The following is a 24,651-nucleotide window of genomic DNA, read 5'->3' as shown; positions in this document are numbered from 1 at the left end:
AAAAAAAAATAAATGAATAAATAAATAAATATATAATAATTAAAAAGGTAAAATCAAGTGAGGGAAAAAATGGTTTCTTAAGTAAAAGATGAAAAAATAAAAATGTGCAGTAGTGAAGGTCATTCACTTCCTCTACTGTTCTGTTTGGCCCACTTGTTTCCTGTAAGTTGTCAGAGAATATTGAAGTTCCCTGCGTTCAACTGCTCCTCTGTGTTGTAAGCCACAGTCCTGATTTTCAAGCAGGCAGTATTTCTTTGTGTCTTAGACTCCTTTATTTGTGTTTACACAAGAGTCAATTTGTGATTTAACCCCTGGGTGGCAGTGTTTCTGGATTGACCTCCGGGGCTATAAGTCCCCTCTAGCCAGTATTTAGATTTTGTTTTCCCTGTCGCACTTAATACTGACTTGGGAGAATGGATTGCCCCAGAGCTGGTTCTCTGATCGTTACTCCCTGCTCTAATCCCCAGGTTCCAAGGGAACAACTTTCCCCTGCAGTCTCTTAGAGTGTCCCCAATTGGGTGATCCTATGTACTGGGGTTAGTAATCAAAAGCAACGATTTAAAGAGAGAAAAAAAGAGCCAGAGTAAGTGTGTGAACTTGCAACTTTTACCCTCTGGAACTGCACACAACTCTGTGAATGTTTCTGTGCAGTCTTTTTTCCCCTGGCACTAAGCAGCTGGCACACTGGTAAAATTTCAGGGTGCCTTTTTGCGCCCAGTCCAGCTATGGATTGATTTTTAGAGTTCTTCCAGGAGCCCTGTGGATCTCCTTCCACATTCACAGATCACGCTAGCCCCAATGGCTGCAGATTTTGTGGGGCGCAGACTTCCCCCGAACCTCTAGATCCCATTCGCACATTCTCCTGCCTGGATTGCAGATCTCACCTTTCCCTAGGTGAAATCTGACCTTTCCGTGAGAAGGTGCAGAGCTCATCCAACTCTGCGTATTCATGCTGCTTGAGTATTCCTGGGTTCACAGCTAGCCCCTGGGTGTTGTGGTTGTAGAGTCCCAGGATGTACAGGCTTCTGATAACAGATACTCTCCCCCTTCAAGATGGCGTGGTCTCCGCAGCAGAGCTGGTCGCTTCAGGAGAGATTTCAGCAACAGTGGAGGCTGCCTGGTCAGGGGAGCCCAGTCTGGCAGTCCCCAACAGTCCCTTGGAATACAGCTGTCCCTCACCCACAAATAAACACTCCCCATATGTCCACACACTCTCCTTTTGTTCTCTCACTCACACACTATCTTGCAGTCTGCCTTCCCGTCAGCAGCCATCCTCTCCCTTTGACTCACTTTCATTTGGCTTCTGTGGTACAACTATTAGTTGTCTTTCCATCTCACTGATCCTGCTTTGATTGTCTTTTATCCTTGAATTCTCAAGGTGGATCAGTCCTTTATGTTCTTTTCTCTCACCATACTCAGGTCCTTAATGATCTTGTCCTGCTTCATGATTTTAAATAACTATAGGTAATAATTATCAAATTAATATAATCTCTAGAATAGTACAAATTAGAACATCCAAGTGCTCACTCAATATTGTTATTTTGTGTCAAAAAGACATGCCAAACTCAGTATGTCCAACAAATGTACTTCCAATCTTCCCCCATAAACCTGATGGAACTGTACCTTTCCCCATCTCAGCTGATGAGAACATCTTTCCAGTTACTTGAGCCCTAAACTTTTGGGTCAGTACCCTAGACTTTTTTTCTTTTACATCTGACATCTAACCCTCAAACAAATTTTGCTTGCTCCATCATATTTACCATATATCTAGACTCCAACCACTTCTCACCATTGTTGCTACTCTGGTCTGAGCTACTATCATCATTTATCTGAATTAATGCCATAACCTCTACTCATAGCCACTTAGACTTTTAAAATTTTAAACACAATAGCAATATGTCAGATCATGTCCTCTTCTCAAAATACAAAATGACTTACAAGGTATAGTCATTATCTCTCTTACCTCCTTTATCAAGCATCCATCAGCACAAACCTTTACAATATCTCCACTGGTGTTCCTCAAACACACCAGCAATGTAAGGGCCTTTGCTCTTTTTCCTCTGCCTGGAATGCCCTTACCTTAGATAATGATTTACTCCTTCAACTCTACAAATCTTGACTCAAATATTTCCTTCTCCATGGTCTACCCCAATCATTCTATTTCATATAGCAGCCTAAACTGTCATATCCCCCTCCACTCCTTTTGAAAATTTCCCCCATGACACGTATGTTCTAACATACTCTACAATGTATTATTCTATCTTCTCCTTCTAGAATTGTTCATTGATATACACCAAATACCTAAAAGAGTAGCTGAAATATTAAGTACTTAATAAATAAGAACACTGGGAAAGCATTTTAAATTCTTTTTTTCTTTTGCTAACAGATTCACTGCGTTTGCAAGGATTAGCAATGGTCTCATTTCTTGTTTAGCTGCTACTTTAAATCATTGTAAGTGGCTTCAGTTAAAGCGTTTGGCATTTTGAATCCCACAAGGATCAAAGTTCTAAAATTTACCATCAACCTGGATTGAGCACCTACATCTCTCAACAAATCAATATTGTTTTCAATCTCTGAAAGCACCCTCGGTATCTAACTCTCCACTAAATTTCTTTCACAGGGCATTACCAAATGCAGAAAGAAGCATCCAATACCCACATTCTGAATCACTCCTATTATTTTTCCTAACATCATAGTCTTAATTGGAACAAGATATGCCTTGTGAGATAAAGTGGGAGTCTGACCAAATGTCTTGTGTATAAAAACAATCATCAGTTTTCTAGTCTGAGATAGGTAGATCCTCATTCTCCATGGCCCTAAAGCAGTGCCACATTTGAGATTTCCTTTCCCACAGGACTCCACATCCAGATACAAAATTTTATATCCTTAATAATTTTGTCAACAAGAAAATAACAATAGTATCAATAAGTAAGTTTATTTTCATTTCTATGTAAAGAAATACAGGAAGACCAAAGTTGTTGTGGCTGTTGTATAAAATCAGCAGAGGTGTATATTTTGTTTTTCTACTCCACCATCCTTAATACCCATTCTCAAAGTTCCCATAAAACTGCCAGTGCTACAGATTAAATGTCCACATTGTAGACAGAGGGAAAATAGAGGAAAAAGGGTTAAATGTCCTAATCATACGAAATATCATTTCCACTTTAATCAGCAAGGAAATCTTACATAGGTTTTCAATCAAGAATTCAGTTACTAAAAAAGGGAAATGGATACTGGGCAGAAAAACAGCAGTCTCTGGCATAGACTCATTTTTTCATTGCAAAACAGTCTGTAATGTCAGTTTTTATTTTCATGTTAATCAAAATCTGTAAACCCAAGTTTTTAAAAAGTTCCTAGTAGAAAGATTTATTATGGTTATCCATTTCTAAATAATATTCTTGAATTGTGGTCAGAAAGAGAAAATATGAGTTTTTGGACTTTGTTACAATTCACTTAAAACCTCGTCAACAATCCACTCATTAAACCTACAGTGGTTTTTTTTAATATACAGTATGAATTTCCTCTTGTAGCATATTGGATCAAATCTAAATAAAAGCTTGCTCACATTTATTATAGCATACAGTGTTCCCCATTCAAATAATTGGGGTTAAATGTTAAATGGAATATTTTTCAATATTCATTATACTCATAAGTGTCCTCCTCTCATGCAAATTATCTAACACTATAATAACAGCTAATATTTGTGCTCTGCTATGTTCAAGGCACTGCTCTAAAAGCTTTACATGTAACAACTCACATAATACTTTCAAGAATTTGATAAGGAAGGTATTAAGTTTTCTTACAAATGATTAAACTAAAGGTTATCATAACAAATGTCACAAAGGGAAGCAACTGATAGAGTCAAGATAATGCTTAAAAAGACATGCTATGGCTGAAGGCCTTCTAATATTTATTACATTACTATTGATTAAAATTCACTAAAGTTTAATCAGTTTCTAGTAATAAATTTTTCTATATGGATTACATTATCACTCTTCCCCAAATAAATTCACTGATGCAGAGTTTTATGAGAAAGTGTACTCCCATATTCACATTTTAAGAATTCTTTGATTATAATGGATTAATGACCACAGAAATCTCTTTATTAATCACAAAGTTTCAAATTCATATATAAACTTGTGAGCTATGAGTCAAGTCTATTCCACATTCCTTATATTTAAAAGATTTCTCACTGATATGAATTCTCTGATGTTGAGTTAGTTGTGAACCACGAGTAAAGGCCTTCCCACATTCCTTACATTGATATGGTTTCTCACCAGTATGAATTCTCTGATGTCGAGAAAGGTGTGAGCTCTGAGTAAAGGCTTTTCCACATTCTTTGCATTCATAGGGCTTCTCACCAGTATGTATTCTTTGATGTAAAGTAAGTTGAGAACCATGACTAAAGGCTTTCCCACATTCCTTGCATTCATAGGGTTTTTCTCCAGTGTGAATTCGCTGATGTTGAGTAAGTTGTGAACCACGAATAAAGGCCTTCCCACATTCCTTACACTGATAAGGTTTCTCACCTGTATGAATTCTCTGATGCTGTATAAGTAGTAAGCCACGAGCAAAGGCCTTTCCACAGTCATTACATACATATGGCTTTTCACCAGTATGAAGTCTCTGATGTTGAGAAAGATGCGAACTCTGAGTAAAGGCCATTCTACATTCTTTACATTCGTAAGGTTTCTCACCAGTATGAATTCTCTGATGTTGAGTAAGCTGTGAACCACGAATAAAAGACTTTCCACATTCCTTACATTCATAGGGTTTCTCACCAGTGTGAATTCTCTCATGTTGAGTAAGTTCTGAGCCACGACTAAAGGTCTTTCCACATTCTTTGCATTCATAGGGTTTCTCACCAGTATGAATCCTCTGATGCCGAGTAAGTAGTGAGCCTCTATTAAAGGCTTTTCCACATTCACTACATTGATAGGGTTTCTCACCAGTATGAATTCTCTGATGTTGAGTAAGTTGTGAACCATGATTAAAGGTCTTTCCACATTCCTTACATTCATAGGGCTTCTCATTGGTATGAATTCTCTGGTGTTGAGTAAGTTGTGAACCACGGATAAAGGCCTTCCCACACTGTTCACATTTATAGGGTTTTTCGCCAGTATGAATCCTCTGATGTTGCATAAGTAATGAACCACGAATAAAGGCCTTCCCACATTCTTTACATCCATATGGCTTTTCCCCATTATGAATTTTCTGATGTTGAGAAAGCTGTGAGCCACAAATAAAAGCTTTCCCACATTCCTTACATTCATAGGGTTTTTCACCAGTATGGATTCTCTTATGTAGAATAAGTTGTGAGAGCTGAGTAAAAACCTTTCTACATTCTTTACATTCATAGAGTTTCTCGCCAGTATGAAGTCTCTGGTGCAGTGTAAGTTGTGAGTTCTGAGTAAAGGCCTTCCCACATTCTTTACATTCATAAGGTTTCTCTCCAGTATGGACTTTTTGATGTCGAGTTAGTTGTGAACTACGAATAAAAGCTTTCCCACACTGTTCACATTTATATGGTTTTTCACCAGTATGAATTCTGTAATGTAAAATCAGTTGTGAGCTCTGAGTAAAGGCCTTCCCACATTCCTTGCATGCATATGGTTTCTCACCACTATGAAGTCTGTGATGAAGACTGAGCTGTGAATCACGACTAAAGGCCTTCCCACATTGCTTACATTGATAGGGTTTCTCACCAGTATGAATACTCTGATGTTGAGTTAGGTGTGAGGCCCGTCTAAAGGCCTTCCCACATTCCTTACATTTATAGGGCTTCTCAGAATTACATGTGGGATATTGAGATAAGTAAGTATGCTGATTGAAAATAGACATTTTTTCATATATAATAATTCCTTGCCTGAAAAATTCCTTCTGATTTTCCAATGTGCCTCTGACTTCCAAATAATCTCTAGGAATAGACTTCTTAATATCATAGACTTGAAGCCTGTCATTCATTTCCCATTGAAATAATTCTGTTTCATAACTATCTTCTTTTGGAGGTAAGTAATTATTGGCATATCTTGATGACAAATCTGAAAGATTAAAAAAATAATAATAATTTTGGTTGTCGTTTTAGAAGTAAAATTTCCATAGTAAAAAGGACTACATAGTAAAATATATAGGGAAATTATACCCATAAGAAATAACTGGCTTAGATACATGTGTTTTTGAAATATTGCTTACTATGACCTATAGCAGTGATGGCGAACCTATGAGGTGACACGCTAACTCATTTTGGGTGACACGCATCGACAGAGACAAAAAATTGCATAATTCAAATATATGTCTCTCGCAACGGCCAGCGTTGGGCATCACTCGAGTAATATTATTACTCACATTACTCATGATCAGTAATGCAATTCTAAAACCAGATGTACACATGTACATCGGTGTTGAATAGCAAAGATACATAGTGAAAACATCCAAGATACATTGTTTCAATATAGACATTAATATAAAAAGGTTAAGAATTGAAATATAAAGAGATTAATCTTTACTCATGACATTTTATTTTTACTCAAGTGACAAAATGCCCAATTCTGGAAATGGCCTCATTATTGTCAACATGTGCCTCAGGTAAGCTTCCCGTGCATTCGCATGCATTCGGCAAACGGACGCACTTGATCACCATGTTCGTTAGGAGGCAGGAGTGGGAGGGTTAGAAGAAAAAGATATACAGTGCAACAGTGATCAGCGAGACATTCTGCATGTCGGATAATTGATTACAGCACCATATATTTGTTGGTTATACATACTATCTTTGAATTGTTTTGCACAAGGAGTCAGTGCGACAACACTGCAAAAAGTTAATAGATAAGAAACCTATCAACCTTTTATAAAAAAACGCCGTGATTTATATTTATTCATTTTTGCAGACTTGTCATGGAGAATAAAAAATAAATAAAAAAGAAAGATTGAATGATAAAGGAAGTGGAAGTAGCAGTAGCCTACCCTTCCAAGACATATGGACCTAGATGTAAGGGATTGTCAACAGAAACAACAGATCATTGTGCATACTGTGTAATGAAATGGTAGTAAGCAGAACATGGAATTAAAGAGACATTTTGAAACTAGTTATTGTCAGGTCTTGAAAAAAGTATCAATGAAAGGAAGGAATACATTTCTAGGCATCTACACCTCTATAAAAGTCAATCAAATTCCATCATTAAATTTGTAAGATGCTCTACAAATTTAACATTAGCAAGTTACTGTATTGCTCACTCCATAGTTCAGCATGGTAAAGCCTGAAGTGACGGAGAATTTATTAAGGAAACATTCCTAAGATGTGCACCAGCTCTATTTCACAATATGAAAAATAAAGATGATATTATTAAAAGAATTTCTGAGTACCACTCAGTAGAAATACTATCAAAGACAGAATAATAGATCTTAACAAAAATGTACAACATTAATTTAAAAAAGAATTAAATTGTAAATATTTTTCAATTTCTCTTGATGAAACTACTGATGTCACATCAAATGCTTGGTTGGCCATTATTGCTAGATATTCTGATGGCCTCACAATGAGAGAAGAGTTGATAAAGCTAGAATCAGTGCCAATAAGTATATCAGGAAACAAAATATGTAAGGTTGTTATAAAAACATTCAGTGACCTAAACATTGATATCTCTAAAATTGTGTCAATCACGACAGATGGGGCACCAAATGTGGTGGGAAAAATGTAAGATTCCTGAAATTCTTTTTGGAAGCTATTAGACATCCACTTGTACCTTTTCATTGCATTATCCATCAGGAGGTGTTGTGTGCCAAATCGGGATTCTCAGAATTGAATGATTTAATGTCAGTTGTAACAAAAATTGTGAATTTTATAGCTTCTCAGCCCCTTCACAAGCGAGAATTTTCTGCACTTTTACAGGAAGTTGATTCAACCTACAGTGGACTACTGATGTTCAATTATGTGAGATGGCTGAGTCGAGGTAAAGTACTTGAGCAATTTGTGGAGTGCTTTGAAGAAATTATGGTATTTATTGAGAAAAAGGATCTGGCAAACTTTCCTCAGATCAATGATTGTAAGTGGGTCAGCAATTTGATGTTTTTTACAGATCTCTTTGTTCATATGAATGAACTGAACTTAAAATTACAAAGTATTGACGTTATGTTTGGATACATCAAATCTTTTGAAAGTAAACTTAAAATTTTCAAGCGAGATACTGAAACTAAAACTTATAAGTATTTTCCTCGGATAAAAAAGTATTTCGAGAAGGCCACTACAACGAGTGTAATGGAGTCCATACTTATGTACCAGAATAGAGTAAACTCGTTATCTGAACAGTTCAGTGAAAGATTCAACCAATTTAGAAGCCTAGAACAGACCATTAAGATAATTAAGTATCCAGGTGTATTTATTTATAGTACTTTGGAATTAAAGGATTTCCAATAGATGCAAATTGACGATTTAGAGATGCAACTTGCAGATTTTCAAGGTAGCAATTGGTCTCATGTGTTTGTTGACTTAAGGTTGAAACTTGAAAATCTGAAACAAAATCGTTTGAATAATGAAGAGTGCAACTACGAACAAGAAATTTTGAGTGCTTGGAACAGAGTACCTGACACTTTTAGCAACATAAAAAATCTAGTGATGGCTTTGCTAACAATTTTTTCATCAACACATTTTTCTGAGACTTTGTTCTCAGCATTAAGTAATATTAAAACGAACAAAAGAAACCTGCTAACAGATGAAGTTAGTGGCGCTTGCTTGGCCTTGAAGTGCACCAAGTATGAAACTGCAATCAAAGAATTAGCAGTCAAACTTCAGCACAAAAAAAGTCACTAATTTCTAGTTTTCGTACCATTTGATTATCATTTTTTTATTTTTTCCTAAATGTACATTGTTTTTCTGTTTTTGTTCATTTTTCATTCATTTTTCTTTGTTAAATGGCATTTGAATATATAAAATAAATATCAAAAATATAAATCTTTTTTTTACTATGGTTGCAAATACCAAAAAAAAATTATGAATATTTCTATATGTGACACAGCACCAGAGTTAAGTTAGGGTTTTTCAAAATTTTGACACACCAAGCTCAAAAGGTTTGCCATCACTGATCTAAATAATACACAGTCACAAATGCAAATAGACAGCCACAATGAGGAAACAGAGAAACAACCCCCAAATGAAAGAACTAGAGAATTCTCTATAAGAAGAGATAAATGAAGCAGAGATAAGAAATTTATTTGAAAGAGAGTTCAGAGTAATGATGATAAAAATGCTCAATAGCATGAAAAAAAGATACAGTAACTCTGCAAAAAGAACAGCTGGAGATAAAGAATGATATAATACACACAAAAATAACATATTGGAAGGAATTCACAGCAGATTAGGGGAAGCTGAGGATTGAATCAGTGAATTAAAAGGCAGAGTTGAAAATATCACTCAATCAGAGAACCAAAAAGAAAAAACAATTTAAAAACATCAGGAAAACTTAAGGGAGCCGTGATACAATGTGAAATGTAACAATATTAGAATAGCAGGTGTGCCAGAAGAGGCAGAAAGGGAGACAGGGATAGAGAAGGTGTTTGAAGAAATAATGGCAGAAAACTTCCCTAACCAAGTAAAGGAAAAAGTCACACAAGTTCAGAAAGCATAGAGAACCCCAAGCAAGAAGAACCCAAACAGGCCCAAACCCTTACACATCATAATTGAAATGCCAAAAATTAAAGAGAAAGAGAGAATCTTAAAGGTAGCAACAGAAAAAACAAACTATTACCTACAAAGGAGTTCCCATAAATCTGACACTTGATTTCCCTTCAGAAGCTCTACAGGCCAAAACGGAATGGCATGAAGTACTTAAGGTAATGGAAAGCAAGGATCTGAGAGCACAATTACTATATCCAGCAAGGCTATCATTCAAAATAGAGAAACAAATAAAGACTTTCCCAGACAAAAAAAAAAAAAAAAAAAGACTAAAGAAATACATCACCACCAGGCCAGCATTACAAGAAATGCTAAAGGGACTGTTGTAATGAGAAGAGGAAACAGAGAGAGAAACATAGCCATACAGAATTTAAAAGGCAATAAATAAGTACCTATCAATAATAACATCAAATACAAATGGATTAAATGCTCCAGTCAAAATACATAGAGTAGATGAATGGATACAAAAAACATGACCCAACTATATGCTGTCTACAAGAGGCCCACCACAGAACTAGGGACTCACACAGAAAGAGAGTGAAGGGATGGGAAAAAAAAATTTCATGCAAATGGAAAGAAAAAAAAGCTGGAGTAGCAATACCTAGATCAGATGGAATTAACTGACATCTTCAGAACATTTCACCCCAAAGATACAGAATATACATTCTTCTCAAATGTACGTGGGACATTTTTAAAGATAAGCCAAATATTGGGATACAGGCAAAGTCTCTCCAAATTCAAGAAGACTGAAATCATATCAAGCATCTTCTCAGATCACAATGGCATAATATTAGAAATAAACTACAATAAAAACATTCAAAAAATTCAAACACTTGGAGGCTAAATAGCATGCTATTAAACAATGATTGGGTTACCAAAGAGATCAGAGAAGATATTAAAAACATCCTGGAAACAAATGACAATGAAAACACAACAATCCAAAATCTATGGGACGCAGTGAAAGCAGTAGTGAGGGAATTTCATAGCATTACAGGCATACCTCAAAAAAAAAACCACAAAAACAAAAACAAAAACAAAAAACTGGTAATAAATTATCTAACTCTACAACTTAAAGAATTAGAAAGAGAACAACAAGAAAGGCACAGAGTGAGCAGAAAGAAGGAGATAATAAAAATAAGAGTGGAAAAAGTAAAATAGAGACAAAAAACAAAAAACAAAACAAAACAAAAAAATATATAAAAGATCAATGAAACCAAGAGCTAGTTCTCTGAAAGGATAGATAAGATTAATGAACCTCTAGCCAGGCTCACCAAGAAGCAAAGAGAGAGGAACAAAATAACAAAATCAAAAATGAAAGAGGCAAAATAACAACAGACCCCACAGAAATAAAGGATTGTAAACAGATACTATGAAGAACTCTATTCCAACAAACTGGCCAATCTAGAAGAAATGGACATATTCCTAGAAAAATACAACCTTCCAAAACTCAATCAGAATTTTAAAAAATGAAAAGGCTGATAACTATAGAGAAAATATAAGCAGTACTCAAAAAAACTTCCAGCAAACAAAAGTCCTGGGCTAGAAGGCTTCACAGGGGAGTGTTACCAAACATTCAAAGAAGAACTAAAGCCTTCTCCTGAGATTATTCCAGAAAATTCAAGAGTAAGAAACACTTCTAAGCTCTTTCTATGAATAAAGAGAATTACAGGCCAATGTTTCTGATGAATGTAGGTGCTAAAATCCTCAAGAAAATTCTAGCAATTGAGATCCAGAATTATATTAGAAGGATCATACACCATCCCCAAGTGGGATTTATTTCGGAGATGCAATAATGGTACAATATCTGCAAATCAATCAAACTGATACATCATCTAAACAAATTGAGAGATAAAAATCACAGATTCATTTCAATTGATGCAGAAAAAAGCATTTGACAAAATCCAACACCCTTTCTTGATTTAAAAAAAAACACAACTCTAAGCCAAGTGGGAATAGAGAGATCATATCTCAACAAAATAAAAGCCTTATATGACAAACATACAGCCAACATCATACTCAATGGGCAAAAACTAAAAACCATGTCCCCTAAGAACAGGAACAAGATAGGGATGCCCACTCTCACCACTCCTGTTCAACACAGTACTGGTAGTGCTAGCTATAGTGATCAGACAAGAAGAAGAAATAAATGGCAACCAAACTGGAAAACAAGAAGTGAAACTTATTATCCACAGATGATATGGTATTTTACATAGAAAACCCTAAGGACTCCATCAAAAAAAGTTCTAGACCTAATAAATGAATTCGGCAATGTAGCAGAATACAAAATTAACCCGAGATATCTATGGCTTTTTTAATACACCAATAATGAATTCACAGAAAGAGAAACTGAGAAAACAATCCCATTTACCATTGCAACAAAAAAGTCAGATACCTCGGAATAAACTTAACCAAACAGGTAAAGGACCTGTACTTAGAAAATTACAGGACGTTGAAAAAAGAGATAGGGGAAGACATAAACATGGAAGAATATACTGTGTTCATGAATTGGTAGAACAACAACATTAAAATGTCCATACTACCCAAACTAATCTATAGATTCAATGCAATCCCCATTAAAATACCAATAGCATATTTCAAAGTCCTAGAAGAAACTCTCCAAAAATTCATATAGAATTAAAAAAGACCCCAAATACCTGCAGCAATCTTGACAAAGAAGAACAAAGTTGGAGGAATCACAATACCAGATATCAAGCTACATTACAAAGCCACTATTTTCAAAACTGCCTGGTACTGGCACCTGAACAAACATATAGATCAATAGAACAGAACACAGAACCCAGAAATAGTCTCAAGCCATTATGCTCAATTAGTACTTGACAAAGGAGGCAAGAGCATACAATGGAGTCAAGACAGTCTCTTCAATAAATGGTGCTAGGAAACTTGGACAGATAAGTGCAAAAAAAAAAAAATGAAACTAGACCACCAACTTACACCATACACAAAAATAAACTCAAAATGAATAAAGGACTTAAACGTGAGATGGAAAACAATAAAAACCTTGGAAGAATCCATAGGCAGCAAAATAGCAGACATATGTTATAGCAATATCTTTACCGATACAGATCCTAGGACAATGGAAACTAAAGAGAAAATAAACGAATGGGACTACATCAAAATAAAAAGCTTCTACACAACCAAAGAAACCATCAACAAAACAACAAGAAAGCACACTGCATGAGAGAACATATTTGCCAATTTTATCTCTAATAAGGATTTAATCTCCAAAATTTATAGGGAAGTCATACAACTTAACAAAAGGAAGATAATCCAATCAAAAAAATGGGCAAAGAACCTAAATAGACACTTTTCAAAAGAGGACATACAGAAGGCCAAGAGACATATAAAAACATGCTCAAAGTCACTAATCATCTGAGAGATGCAAATCAAAATGACAATGGGTTACCATCTCACACCTGTCAGAGGGCTATCATCAACAAATCAACAAACAACAAGTGCTGGTGAGGATGTGAAGAGAAAGGAACCCTCTTGCACTGCTGCTGGGAATGCAGACTGATGCAACCACTGTGGAAATCAGTATGGAATTTCCTCAAAAAATTAAAAATAGAACTCCCATTTGACCCAGTAATCCGTCTTCTAGGAATATATCCCAAGGAACACCAATCAGAAAGGATATATGCAACCCTATGTTCATAGCAGCATAATTTACAATAACTAAGATTTGGAAACAGCCTAAGTGCCCATCAACAGATGAGTGGATTAAAAAACTGTGGTACATCTACACAATGGAATGCTATGCTGCTGTAAAAAAGATGGAATTCTTTCCATTTTCAACAGCTTGGATGGAACTGGAGAGCATTATGCTAAGTTAAATAACCCAGTCAGAGAATGATAAATATCACATGATCTCACTCATTTGTGGAATATAATGAACAACATAAACTGATTAACAAAAATAGAACCAGAGACCTAAAAGCATCGAACAGATTGTCCAATCTATGTGGGAAGGTGGGGGGTGGGGAGGGGAGTCGTTTAAGAGGTCAGCCAAACGACATGTATGCATGTATATGAGCATAACCAATGGACACAGACCGTAGCGGGGTGACGGCGTGGGCTGGTGGGTGGGAGCAGCCAGGGAGAGGTCAATGGGGGAAAAAGAGACCCATGTAATATTTGAAACACTAAAGAATTTAAATTAAATTTAAAAAATAAATAAATAAAACAAAAGAATAAACTCAAAATTGATAAGAGACTTAAATGTAAGTCATGAAACCATAAAAATCCTAGAAGAAAATATAGGCAGCAAAATCTCAGACATCTTGCGTAGCACTATGTTTACAAATACATCTCCTGAGGCAAAGGAAACTAAGGAGAAAGTAAACAAATGGGACTATATCAAAATAAAAATCTTCTGTACAGCAAAAGAAACCATCAATAAAACAAAACCGAAGCCCACAGTATGGGAGGACATATTTGGCAATGATTCATCTGATAAACATTTAATATCCAAAATATATAAGGAACTCTACAACTTAACAAAAGGAAGACAAACAATCCTATTAAAAAATAGACAAAGGACCTAAACAGACACTTCTCCAAAGTGGACATACAGGTGGCCAAGAGACATGAAAAAATGCTCAAGTCACTGATCATCAGAGAGATGCAAATTAAAATGACAATGAGGTATCACCTCACACGTGTCAGAATGGTTACCATCAACAAATCAACAAATGACAAGTGCTGGTGTGGATGTGGAGAAAAGAGGATGTTAGTACACTGCTGGTGGGAATGCAGATTGGTGCCAGCATTATGAAAAGAGAATGGAGTTTCCTCAAAAAATTAAATACGGATCTGCCATTTGACCCAGTGATCACACTTCTAGGCATATATCCTAAGTAACCCAAAGCACCAATCACAAATAATATATGTACCCTATGTTCATAGCAGCACAATTTACAATAGCTAAGATCTGGAAACAACCCAAGTGCCCATCAGTAAATTAGTGGATAAAAAAGCTGTGGTACATTTATACCATGGAATACTATACAGCAGTAAAAAAGAAGAATCTCTTACCCTTTGAGTCAGCATGGAGGCACCTGGAGAGTATCATGCTAAGTGAAATAAGTCAGTCAGAGAAAGACAAGTATCACATGATCACACTCATATGTGAAATCTAAGTAACAAAATAAACTAATGAACGGAGTGGATCCAGAGACAAGGAAGCATGGAACAGAGTGTGGAATCTTCGAGGGAAGGTGGGGGAGGGAGAGTGGGTGGGAGGTAATCAACCAAAGACCTTGTATGCATATACTAGTATGCATAACCCATGGACACAGACAATAGGGTGCTAAAGAGCAGGGGGGCGGGCTGGAGGGTGTCAATGGGGAAAAAAAGGGGACCTTTCAACAATAAAAATTTATTTAAAAAAAAAAGAAAGAAAAAAAGATAAACATCATGCTCCTAGGAAGGAGGTTTTAAAAAAAGAAAAAAGGTTGTTCTTTTTCGGAAAACTCTCTCAAGCTGGGAAAGTTATTTCTGGTGCTGAACAATCTGGGCAGCATGTGAAATAGGATGATACAGGCAAAATGAAGTTGTCTTCTTTCTCTTATTTTGCAATTATTCTCAGTGATCAGAGATATTGGGAGTGGGGAGTGAGGAGAATGGACCGGAGAAGACACAGAGTAAAGGTGATGACAAGGCAGTGACAGTGACCCAGGCAAAGCTGAGGCACTGAAGGAGAGGAAGGCCTCACCCACCTCTTCTACAAGCTATGGGCACCCCTAACACAAATCTCTTGAAACCATCCTAACCGGGAACAGATACCCTGCAGAGCCCCAGTTCCGTGGGGGGATAGAAAGGTGCCCAGAACAAATACGTTAAAAGGGCAAACCCCAAGCAGACAAAGCCTCTACTTGGGATCCACACTGCAGGTCTTCAGCAAGGCTGCCCCGGGACAGGCACAGACAGAAAATCACATTGGCCTGGACCAGAAAACTGACCAGGAGACCCAGGACCCACACACCAAAGGGCCAGATACAACAGCATCAAAATAAAATCCAGCACGCTCCACAAATAGCAGACCCAAAGGTTTTGTTTTTTTGGTTGGTTGGTTTTATGTTTTTGTGTGTGTGTTTTGTTTTTTGTCTTTTGTTTGTTTATTTTTGTTTGGTTTGGATTTTCGGTCTCTTCTATCTTATTTCCCATATTCTCCAATTGTCATCTATTTTAGTCTCTTTTTTTTTTTCCTTTCTCCACTCCCACTCCCTAGGACAAGCCCTACCACCCCAGTGTCTGTGTCCCTTGGTTTTGCTAATATGCATGCATACAAGTTCTTTGGTTGATCTCTAAACCCCTCCCCTGCCTTCTCTCTGAGGTTGGATGGTCTGTTCAGTGTTACCTTGTCTCTGGATCTATTTTTGTTCATCAGTTTATGTTGTTCATTATATCCCACATATGAGTGAGATGTGATATTTATGTTTCTCTGACTGGCTTATTTCTCTTTGTTTTTATGCCTGCTTTCAGTCATATTTACACAGGCGTCAATTTCTGAGATGGGCTCTAGGTGGTGATGTTTTTGTATTAGTTTCAAGGACAAACTCAGTCCCTGAGGGTTCTCTGGGGGTATTCAGAATCCTTGTTTCCCCTGCCGAGCTCAAGGCTGGGTGCAGCTGTGCTGCTAGAAGGAGTCTGGTCTTCAGAAGAAAAAATGTCTGTTCAGGGTTGGAGGGACTGGTTTTCCCAGAGCTGGCTTCCTGGTCACCTCTCCCTATTTTGCTCCCCAGCTTTCACAAAACCACCTTCTTCACTGCAGTCTCGTTGAGTGTTTGAAATTGAAATCCTATGCACTGGGTTTACCTAGTAGAAGCAAGGAAAATATACAGAAAGAGCAACTGCGCCGCTGTGATCTCTCTCACCCTGGCACTGCGCGGCTGGTGCAGAACTTCAGGCTGCCTTTCTGGGCACAGCCTCCCATGGCTATGGCTTAAGACAGTGATGGCGAACCTTTTGAGCACAGCGTGTCAGCATTTTGAAAAACCCTAACTTAACTCTGGTGCTCTGCCACATATAGAAATTTTTGATATTTGCAACCATAGTAAAACAAAGATTTATATTTTTGATATTTATTTTATATATTTAAATGCCATTTAACAAAGAAAAATCAACCAAAAAAAAAAATGAGTTCGCATGTCACCTCTGACATGCATGTCATAGGTTCACCATCACTGGATTAAGATCTAGAGTCCTCAATTGCCAGCTGCCCTGTGGACCACCTTACAAAGTCGAGTATGACACGTGTCCCCAAGGGATGCAGACTTGGTGCAGTGTAGTTTCCTTCTGACCCTCTAGTCCCGATTGTGCAAGTTTCTCTCTAGCCCAGTTCCCCAATCGTACTGTTCTCCAGGCATCCTGCATACTTTACGGCCATGGATTGTCTCACCAGCTGTGTTTAATTCATCAATTCCAGGTGGATGTTATTCAATTCAGCTGTTTCTTCTATCTGCTCCATGAGAAGGCGCAGGACACATCCACCTATTTGGCCACCATTTTGTCTCCCCTGGACAAACTTTTTAGGAGCCGTGGCCGGGGAGGCTGGAGTCTCGGTGTTTGTGGGTTCGCAGCCTAGGCAGCAAGTCCCTGGTGGTGTTGCTGTAGGGTCCCAGTTGGTGTACGAGGGCTCCCTGAGTGGAGGTGAGGCTGGGCTCCCAGTCACAGCTGCTCTCCCCTTCAAGCTGGCATGGTCTCTGCAGCAAAGTCAGCTGCCCCAGGAGAGATTGCAGTGGTAGTAAAGGCTGCCTGGCTAGCAGAGCCTGGTCCACCAGCCCCCAAAAGTCCTGTGGAATATACTGTCCCTCACTCAAACACACACACACACATACATGCCCCACACGTCCACACACTCCCCTTTCACTCCCTCACTCATTCACACTCTCGCCCTCTCTGCCATCCTGTCAGCCACCATCTTGGATCTTCTTAATTCTTATTTTTAATTAACCTTTTAATTCTTTTGTTTTCCTATTCTATTTTAGTTAGCATTTTTACTTTTTAAAATTATTATTATTTTATTCATTATTTTCAACTTTTTTTTTTATAACTGCCCTATTTCTGGTCTCTTCCTTCTTTGCCTTCATATTCTCTTTTCTATTTAATTTTGTTGCAGGTGTTTCCCGCTCTCTTCTAATTCTAGTATTATGCCTTTTCGTATTCTCTCTTTTTTAATGTCTGAGGGTTTTTTTAGTTGTTTTTCAGTCTTATTATTGAAGATAGTGTTCTAATTAGTGTTTGTGTGGTTTTTTAAATTTTTGTTTGTTTTCTTTTTTTCTTCGTGTTCTTTTAGGTTTGGTCTGGTTTTGTCTTGTTCTGCTCTGTCAGCACCTATATAACAACTGGCATGATGTGGTTGGGGCTGAGACACACAGTCAACAAGACTGAGGGCTGAGCCTAACCACAAATGGAACAACAGCAACCAAGACCCAAACTCAACAGGAGAACTCACATAACCCACAAAAGAGTCACTCCTAGAGCACAGCTCAGAAGATCAAGGAAACTACACTCCTGGTGCCCACAAGAAGCCCACTGCACCAAGAATAGGAGGCACAGAAGTCTTCTTCAACACACAAACACAAAGAAATAGAAAAATGTGGAAACAAAGAAACAGGCCCCAAATGAAAGAGCAAGAGGAATCTCCAGAAAAAGAGCTAAATGAAATGGATAAAAGCAATTTATCAGATATACTAGTGGAGTTCAGAGTAATGGTTATAAGGATGCTCAGCTTAGTGAAAATTATAAGCAATATAATGAAAACTATAAAGAACTTAGTGGAAACTATATCAACATGAAAACATTTGTAGAAAGCATGAATTAAAACCAATAAGAAATGAAGAATGACATGATTGAAATAAAGAATATGCTGAAAGGAATCACAATAGAGTAGAAGAAGGTGAGGACAGGATCAACAAAATAGAAAACAAGGTAAAAAAAAAAATCACCCAAGCAGAGCAGCAATAAGAACAAAAATTAGCCCTAGCTGGATTAGCTCAGTGGATAGAGCATCAGCCTGTGGAATGAGGGTCCCAGGTTTGATTCTAATCAAGGGGACATACCTTGGTTGCAGGCTCAATCCTCAGCACTGGTGTGAGGAGGCAACAGTTGATGTGTCTCTCTCACATCAATGTTTCTCTCCCTCTGCCCCCCTCTTCCTTCCACTCTCTCCAAATTCAAAAGAAGAGTATCCTCAGGTACTTTTAACAAAAATTAAAAGGCAGGAGGAGAGTTTAAGGAAATTTGGGACAACATGAAATGTAACAAAATCCCCATCATGGGGGTCCCAGAAGGAGAAGAATTTAAATGAGGAACAGAGAATCTGAAGAAATAATGACAGAAAACTTCCCTAACAAGATGAAGAGGAAAGTCACACAGGTCCAGAAGCATGGAGTCACAGTCAAGGTGATCCCCCCATAAAAGACCCACACCTAGACACATTATAATTAAAATGGCAAACATTAAAGAAAAAGAAAGAATCTTAAAGGCAGCAAGAGAGGGACAGAATGTTACCCTCAAGGGAGCTCCCATTAGATTGTCAACTGATTTCTCAATAGAAAAACTTCAGGCCAGAAGAGAGTGGCAAGAAGTATACAAGGTAATAAAAAGCAAGGGACTTAATCCAAGACTACTCTATCCAAGAAGGCAATCATTCAAAATTGTAGGTGAAATAAGGAGATCCTTAGACAAAAAAAAACAACAACAACAACAACTAAAACAGTTTATTACAACCAAACCAGCACTGTAAGAAATGCTAAAGGGACTGATGGAAGAAGAGGAAGAAATAGAGAAAAGGAGAGAAACACAGGCAAAAATAATAAAAATGGCAAAAAATAAGTACCTATCGGAAAAAAGAACAGGGTACTGATAAGAGAAAAATTGTGGCAGAGTAAGAGGACACTACACTGATACTCTCCCAGGACCAAACAAATTGAAAGACAAAGATCACATGCTCATATTAATAGATGTACAAAAAAGAATTCCACAATATCCAACACCCATTTTTGATAAAAACTCTCAACAATATGAGAATAGAGGGTTTGGTTCATACCTCAACATAAAAAGGCCATATAGGACAACCTTACAGGCAACATCATAATCAATGGAAAAAATTAAAATAATTTCCCCTAAGAATAGGAATAATACAGGGATATCTGCTTTCATCAGTTTTACTCAACATAGTACTGAAAGTACTAGCCACAGCTGCTGGGGTCCAACCCCAGCAGGTCCAGGGGTTCCCAAAGGCGTAGACGGAGTCGGCGAAGAAGGAAGGACACGGAGACAGTGTTCAGTTGATCAGCAGCCTAGCCAGGATCTCCAGCCAAGTTCTGGTCTGGATCTCCAGAGAGGTTCTGCTGTTTATTGTCTTGTTACATCCGTATTTATACCAGTTGATTTTAATCCTGTCAATTTCTATTACAAAGGTTAGGGCATTTCTTATCTCCATTCCAGGGAGTAAAGATTATGTAGCTTAAGCATGATTGTTTGTAGTTAAAGTGATTAACTACCCACCTGGCACTTAGTTAAGGAGTTTCATCCCCTCCCTAACCTCAGTGAAAAATCCCTACCTGGGGAAACAACCTTTCTCGGAGAGGTGACCTTGGTTAAAACACACAGCGCTAAGGGGAGCAAACATATTAAGAACAGTATGCTATATACGCCAGGTTCCTTGAAACATATGCTGTGCAGATGTTTCTTTCCTGCAGCGACTGTGTCAAGCAGCAAGGATGGACCGGCTTCCGGCAAATTCCCCCTTTTTTATTTTTTAAATGATAGCGCATGCAAATCAGTGGCCACCTCTCAGATTGGGCCATTTAAAACTCGGAAGAAGACTGGCAAGCAATGACAGTGAGCATAACTATAAACATAGTGGATGGAGTGCACAAGGAGCCCATTTCCTGTAGAAGGTTGCCAGCCTCTTCAGTCAAGGGATTACAGCTGTCCTCAAGTTGTTGGTTTGATTGTCTTTGTTGGTCTGGCTAGCAGGCGGCATCACTGGCGACGGGCTTCCCGAAGCGTCAGCGAGTTGAAGGGCTGCATCAAAGGGTCCATCAGGGCCGTGGTTGATGGTGGTGTCAGTGTCCGAGGAGGAGTAAGCTGTGCCCTCTGGGTCAGCTGATATGGAAGATGGAGGGTAGTAGAGAGAAAAAGAAGAGAAAGTAAAATAACTACAAGACATGGAAGTGTTTAGAAAAAAGAGGGAGAAGAAAGGGAAGAAGGCAGCATCCTGACACAGCCCTTTCCTTCAGCTGCCCCTTTCCCTGTGGTCCAAGGTAGAAATGGGAAACAAGTCCTGTTGCAGTGAGAGGGCAGCTGCTGTCAGCCAGTCTCTGTCTTTACCTGGGTCCCAATCTGAGCTGGGCATGGGAAGTGGGAAGCAGCCATGGGGATAGGAGACCTTCCTCAGAAGGGGCGAATGTTCAAGCCCCTGAACCATTGTGGGGGTGAGGATCTGTGCCCCACCTCTGTTGAACCCCAAGTTCTCTCCTACTGGCTCCCCGACTGTGCCTGTCTTAGGTTACCCCACCCTGTGGGGTCTTACCCATCTTTGACTACCAGCCATCTCTGGGCCAAGTAGGGTGATGTGAGGTTCAGTTCTGTCTCCTTGGTAGCCTATGTCCCTCTGGCCTCCATGCCCAGCAACTGCCTTGGGATCCCCTTGCCTGACGGCGGGGCCCCGGCATTGATCACATATCTTGGGGAACCCATGTTTCTTCTCCAGGGAGGGCCCAGCTCATGCTATTGGGTGAGAGACAGATCCATGGTACCAGCCACCATGAGGCTTCAACCTCAGCATGAACAGAGAGCTCAGCAACAGCTATGGGCAATTGGATTGTAAGAAGAGGGTCCCTCTTGGCACAAGGGTAAGAGGGGCCAATACAGGACAAAGGAGAGTCCCGGAACAGGGCTTTCTCAGCCCAGGCTCTTGGCACAAGACAACTCCATGTATGGGACATATACCAAGCATCCCTAGTCACGGCATAAAAGGGAGGTGCCCTTCCTGGAACAGTAGGGTAGGGAGATTCTAGAAGAGGCTGTGTTCAGGAAAGAAGGAGAAAGGCCAAAGAACCAGCAAACAAGTAGTTAGATTTAAAAAAAAAAAAAAAGGAAAAAGGAAAGGAGATGTGGGGCAAAGCTGGGACATGTGGAAAGACAAAAAGGAGGCACATGTGATCCTCCCAATGGACAGATTGTTCCAGCTCAGGGCTGCACATCTGCTGCAGACGGGCACTGGTCAGGTGTGCTATGATGAGGCAGAGATGGCGGGCGGTGAGACATAAGGTCGGACTAGACGGTCTGGAATCCACACAGGTGAGTCTGCGTCCTGTGGAAATATACAAGCATATCCTCTGCCCCAGGTTAAAAGTACATCAGGTCCCTTCCAGGCTCCTGTAAGCAAGTCTCTCCATTTGACGAGGGCTTTAGGTTTAGTTAGATCAGGGTTCCAATGCCTGTACATCGGGGAATTTCCCTCAGAATCTACATTTAGTATATTAATTACAAATAGAGTATATTGTAGAACATGATAAAGAGAGGAATATTTAAACTAATTTTCTTGTAATTTTTTAATTTGTGTTTTTAAAGTTTGGCGAGCCCTTTCTACTATTGCTTGGCCTTGAGGATTGTAGGGTATTCCTGTAGTATGTGCGATGCCGAATGTAGAGCATAAGTTTTTAAAAGCTCTAGAGGTATAGGCAGGCCCATTGTCTGTTTTAAGTGCCCTTGGTATTCCTAGGTAGGAAAAACATTGGAATAGATGTTGACTTACATCTTTAAAGGCTTCTCCTGTACGTGCAGAAGCAAGGATAACATGAGAAAAGGTATCAATACAAACATGCACATAGCAAAGTTTGCCAAAAGATGGGACATGAGTAATATCCATCTGCCATAAGTCACAGGGTCTAAGTCCTCTTGGATTAACTCCAGTAGCAGGGCTAGGAAAATGAGTAGGACAATGGCCGCAGTCACGCACAATACTTCGAGCAGCTTCTCTAGATATGCGATAATATAGACGGAGAGCAGAAGCATTTTGATGGTGAATGGCATGAGACCGCCGGGCTTCTTCTAGAGCTGTACAAACTACTGGGCGAGTTAGTAAATCAGCCTGATAATTTCCTTCGCTTAAGGGTCCTGGTAGGCAGGAATGAGCTCTAATATGTCCAATATAGAAAGCCTTTTCTCATTTATGAATGTAAGTTTGTGGCTGAGTTAACAAAGAGAAAATGGCTGTTCTTCCTTGTGGGAGAGAGGCGGTCTCAATATGAGGAAATAATTTAACTATATATTGAGAGTCAGTGTACAAGTTAAAGGGAACCTGTTGCAATTGTTCAAAAGCATAAGTGACCACCAAAAGCTCTGTTCTCTGGGCTGATGTCTCTAGGGTTTGTTGAACATGGGTTATTGAGTCAATGATTGGTACTGCCCTACCATTAAAGGAACCATCTGTGAATACTAAGGAGGCAGGAGGTGATAATGGCTCTTTTGAACATTTAATAGGAAATATAAACGGATGTAGGGAGAGAAATTGCAATATAGGTGATCTTGGCAAATGATGTAAAATTTGTCCTGGGAAGTTACCTATAGCTATTTGCCACTCTTCTTCAAATTGTAATAGTGTGTCTAATTGTTCTCTTTTATAAAGTATTATCTCAGTAACTTCTCTTCCAAAGAGTTCGATACTGCATCGTCTACCTTTGATAATGAGAGTGGCCACTAGGGAGGGACAGGGTGGTACAATCTTCCTAGGAGTGACAGGTAAATGTATCCATTCTAATGGTCCTTCCTGCCACAAGCATCCTATAGGAGTATATTTAGTGGCTAGAATAATTAAGGCCCAAGATTTGGAATAATCTAGATACTGTAGTTGCTGTTTATTGATGGCCTGTTCTATTTTTGCTATAGCCTTTTCTCCTTCTACAGTTAATTGTCGGGGAGACTTAAGGTTAGAATCTCCCTTTAAAATGTCAAATAGAGGTTTTAAGTCAAGAGTGGTTATTTTTAGATAGGACCTGACCCAGTTGATATCACCTAATAGTTTCTGATAATCATTCAATGTGTTTAAATGATCTTTTCTTAATTGTAAAGGCTGATGGGTGATAGTAGAGGTATGTAATATTCTGCCTAAGTAGGAAAAAGAAGGTTCAGTCTGAATCTTTTCTGGGGCTATTTTTAGACCATGTTCTTCTAAAGCAAGGACGGTCTGAGTAAGAATTTCCTGTAAAGTAGCCCAATCTTTATGAGCTAGTAAAATATCATCCATGTAATGAATAAGATATAGATCTGAAAATTTCTAATAACTTGCAATGCCTGATCTACAAACTTTTGACATAATGTAGGACTATTTTTCATCCCTTGTGGGAGAACCTTCCATTGATATCCCTGATAAGGCTGTTTAAAGTTTTCTGATGGTATGCTGAATGCAAATCTTTGACAATCAGCCGGGTAAAGAGGTATAGTGAAAAAACAATCCTGTAAGTCCATAACAACAACACAATACTCCTGTGGAGTTGCCACAGGGGAGGGCAATCCAGGTTGTAAGGAGCCCATATCTTCCATGGTGGCATTTATGGCTCTTAGATCTTGCAAAAGTCTCCACTTGCCTGATTTCTTTCTTATTACAAATATGGGTGTGTTCCAGGGACTATTTGATGGCTCTATATGTCCCTCTGCTAATTGCTGATCAATGAATTGTCGGGCTGCTGATATTTTCTCAGATGTTAAGGGCCATTGCTCGACCCATACTGGTTGTGACGATTTCCAGACTATGGGATCAGCAGTCCTAAGGGCAATGGCCCCAATTATAAGTCCTGTCGAGGAGTGTGAGGTATTATTTCTTTTCCTAATCCCTTTCCTGGATTAAATCTTGTGTCTAGCACCTGTGATGTTACTCTATCACTGGGGCTATATAATAGAACTCCCATTTGAGACAAGATATCTCTTCCCCATAATGTAAAGGGGATAGTCATAAT

General features: G+C 38.6%; 1 protein-coding gene across 2 annotated transcripts in view; it reads right to left on the bottom strand.

The window, feature by feature from the left end:
• Window positions 1-2,939: 2,939 nt before the first annotated feature.
• LOC118674044 (zinc finger protein 420) overlaps window positions 2,940-24,651 on the bottom strand; it is a 70,400-nt gene continuing 48,688 nt past the window's right edge. For both annotated transcript variants that reach the window (XM_036345211.1, XM_036345212.1), the window contains one exon: window positions 2,940-6,041. In XM_036345211.1, coding sequence (XP_036201104.1) covers window positions 4,126-6,041 — 1,916 coding nt within the window. In that variant the 3' untranslated portion in view covers window positions 2,940-4,125. The remainder of the gene's footprint in view (window positions 6,042-24,651) is intronic.

This window comes from Myotis myotis, unplaced genomic scaffold, assembly GCF_014108235.1.
Source record: "Myotis myotis isolate mMyoMyo1 unplaced genomic scaffold, mMyoMyo1.p scaffold_m19_p_19, whole genome shotgun sequence".
In the NCBI taxonomy this organism is placed as follows: domain Eukaryota; kingdom Metazoa; phylum Chordata; class Mammalia; order Chiroptera; family Vespertilionidae; genus Myotis; species Myotis myotis.
Note: the sequence above shows the minus strand (reverse complement) of the source record. Positions and strands in the feature narration are given on the sequence as shown.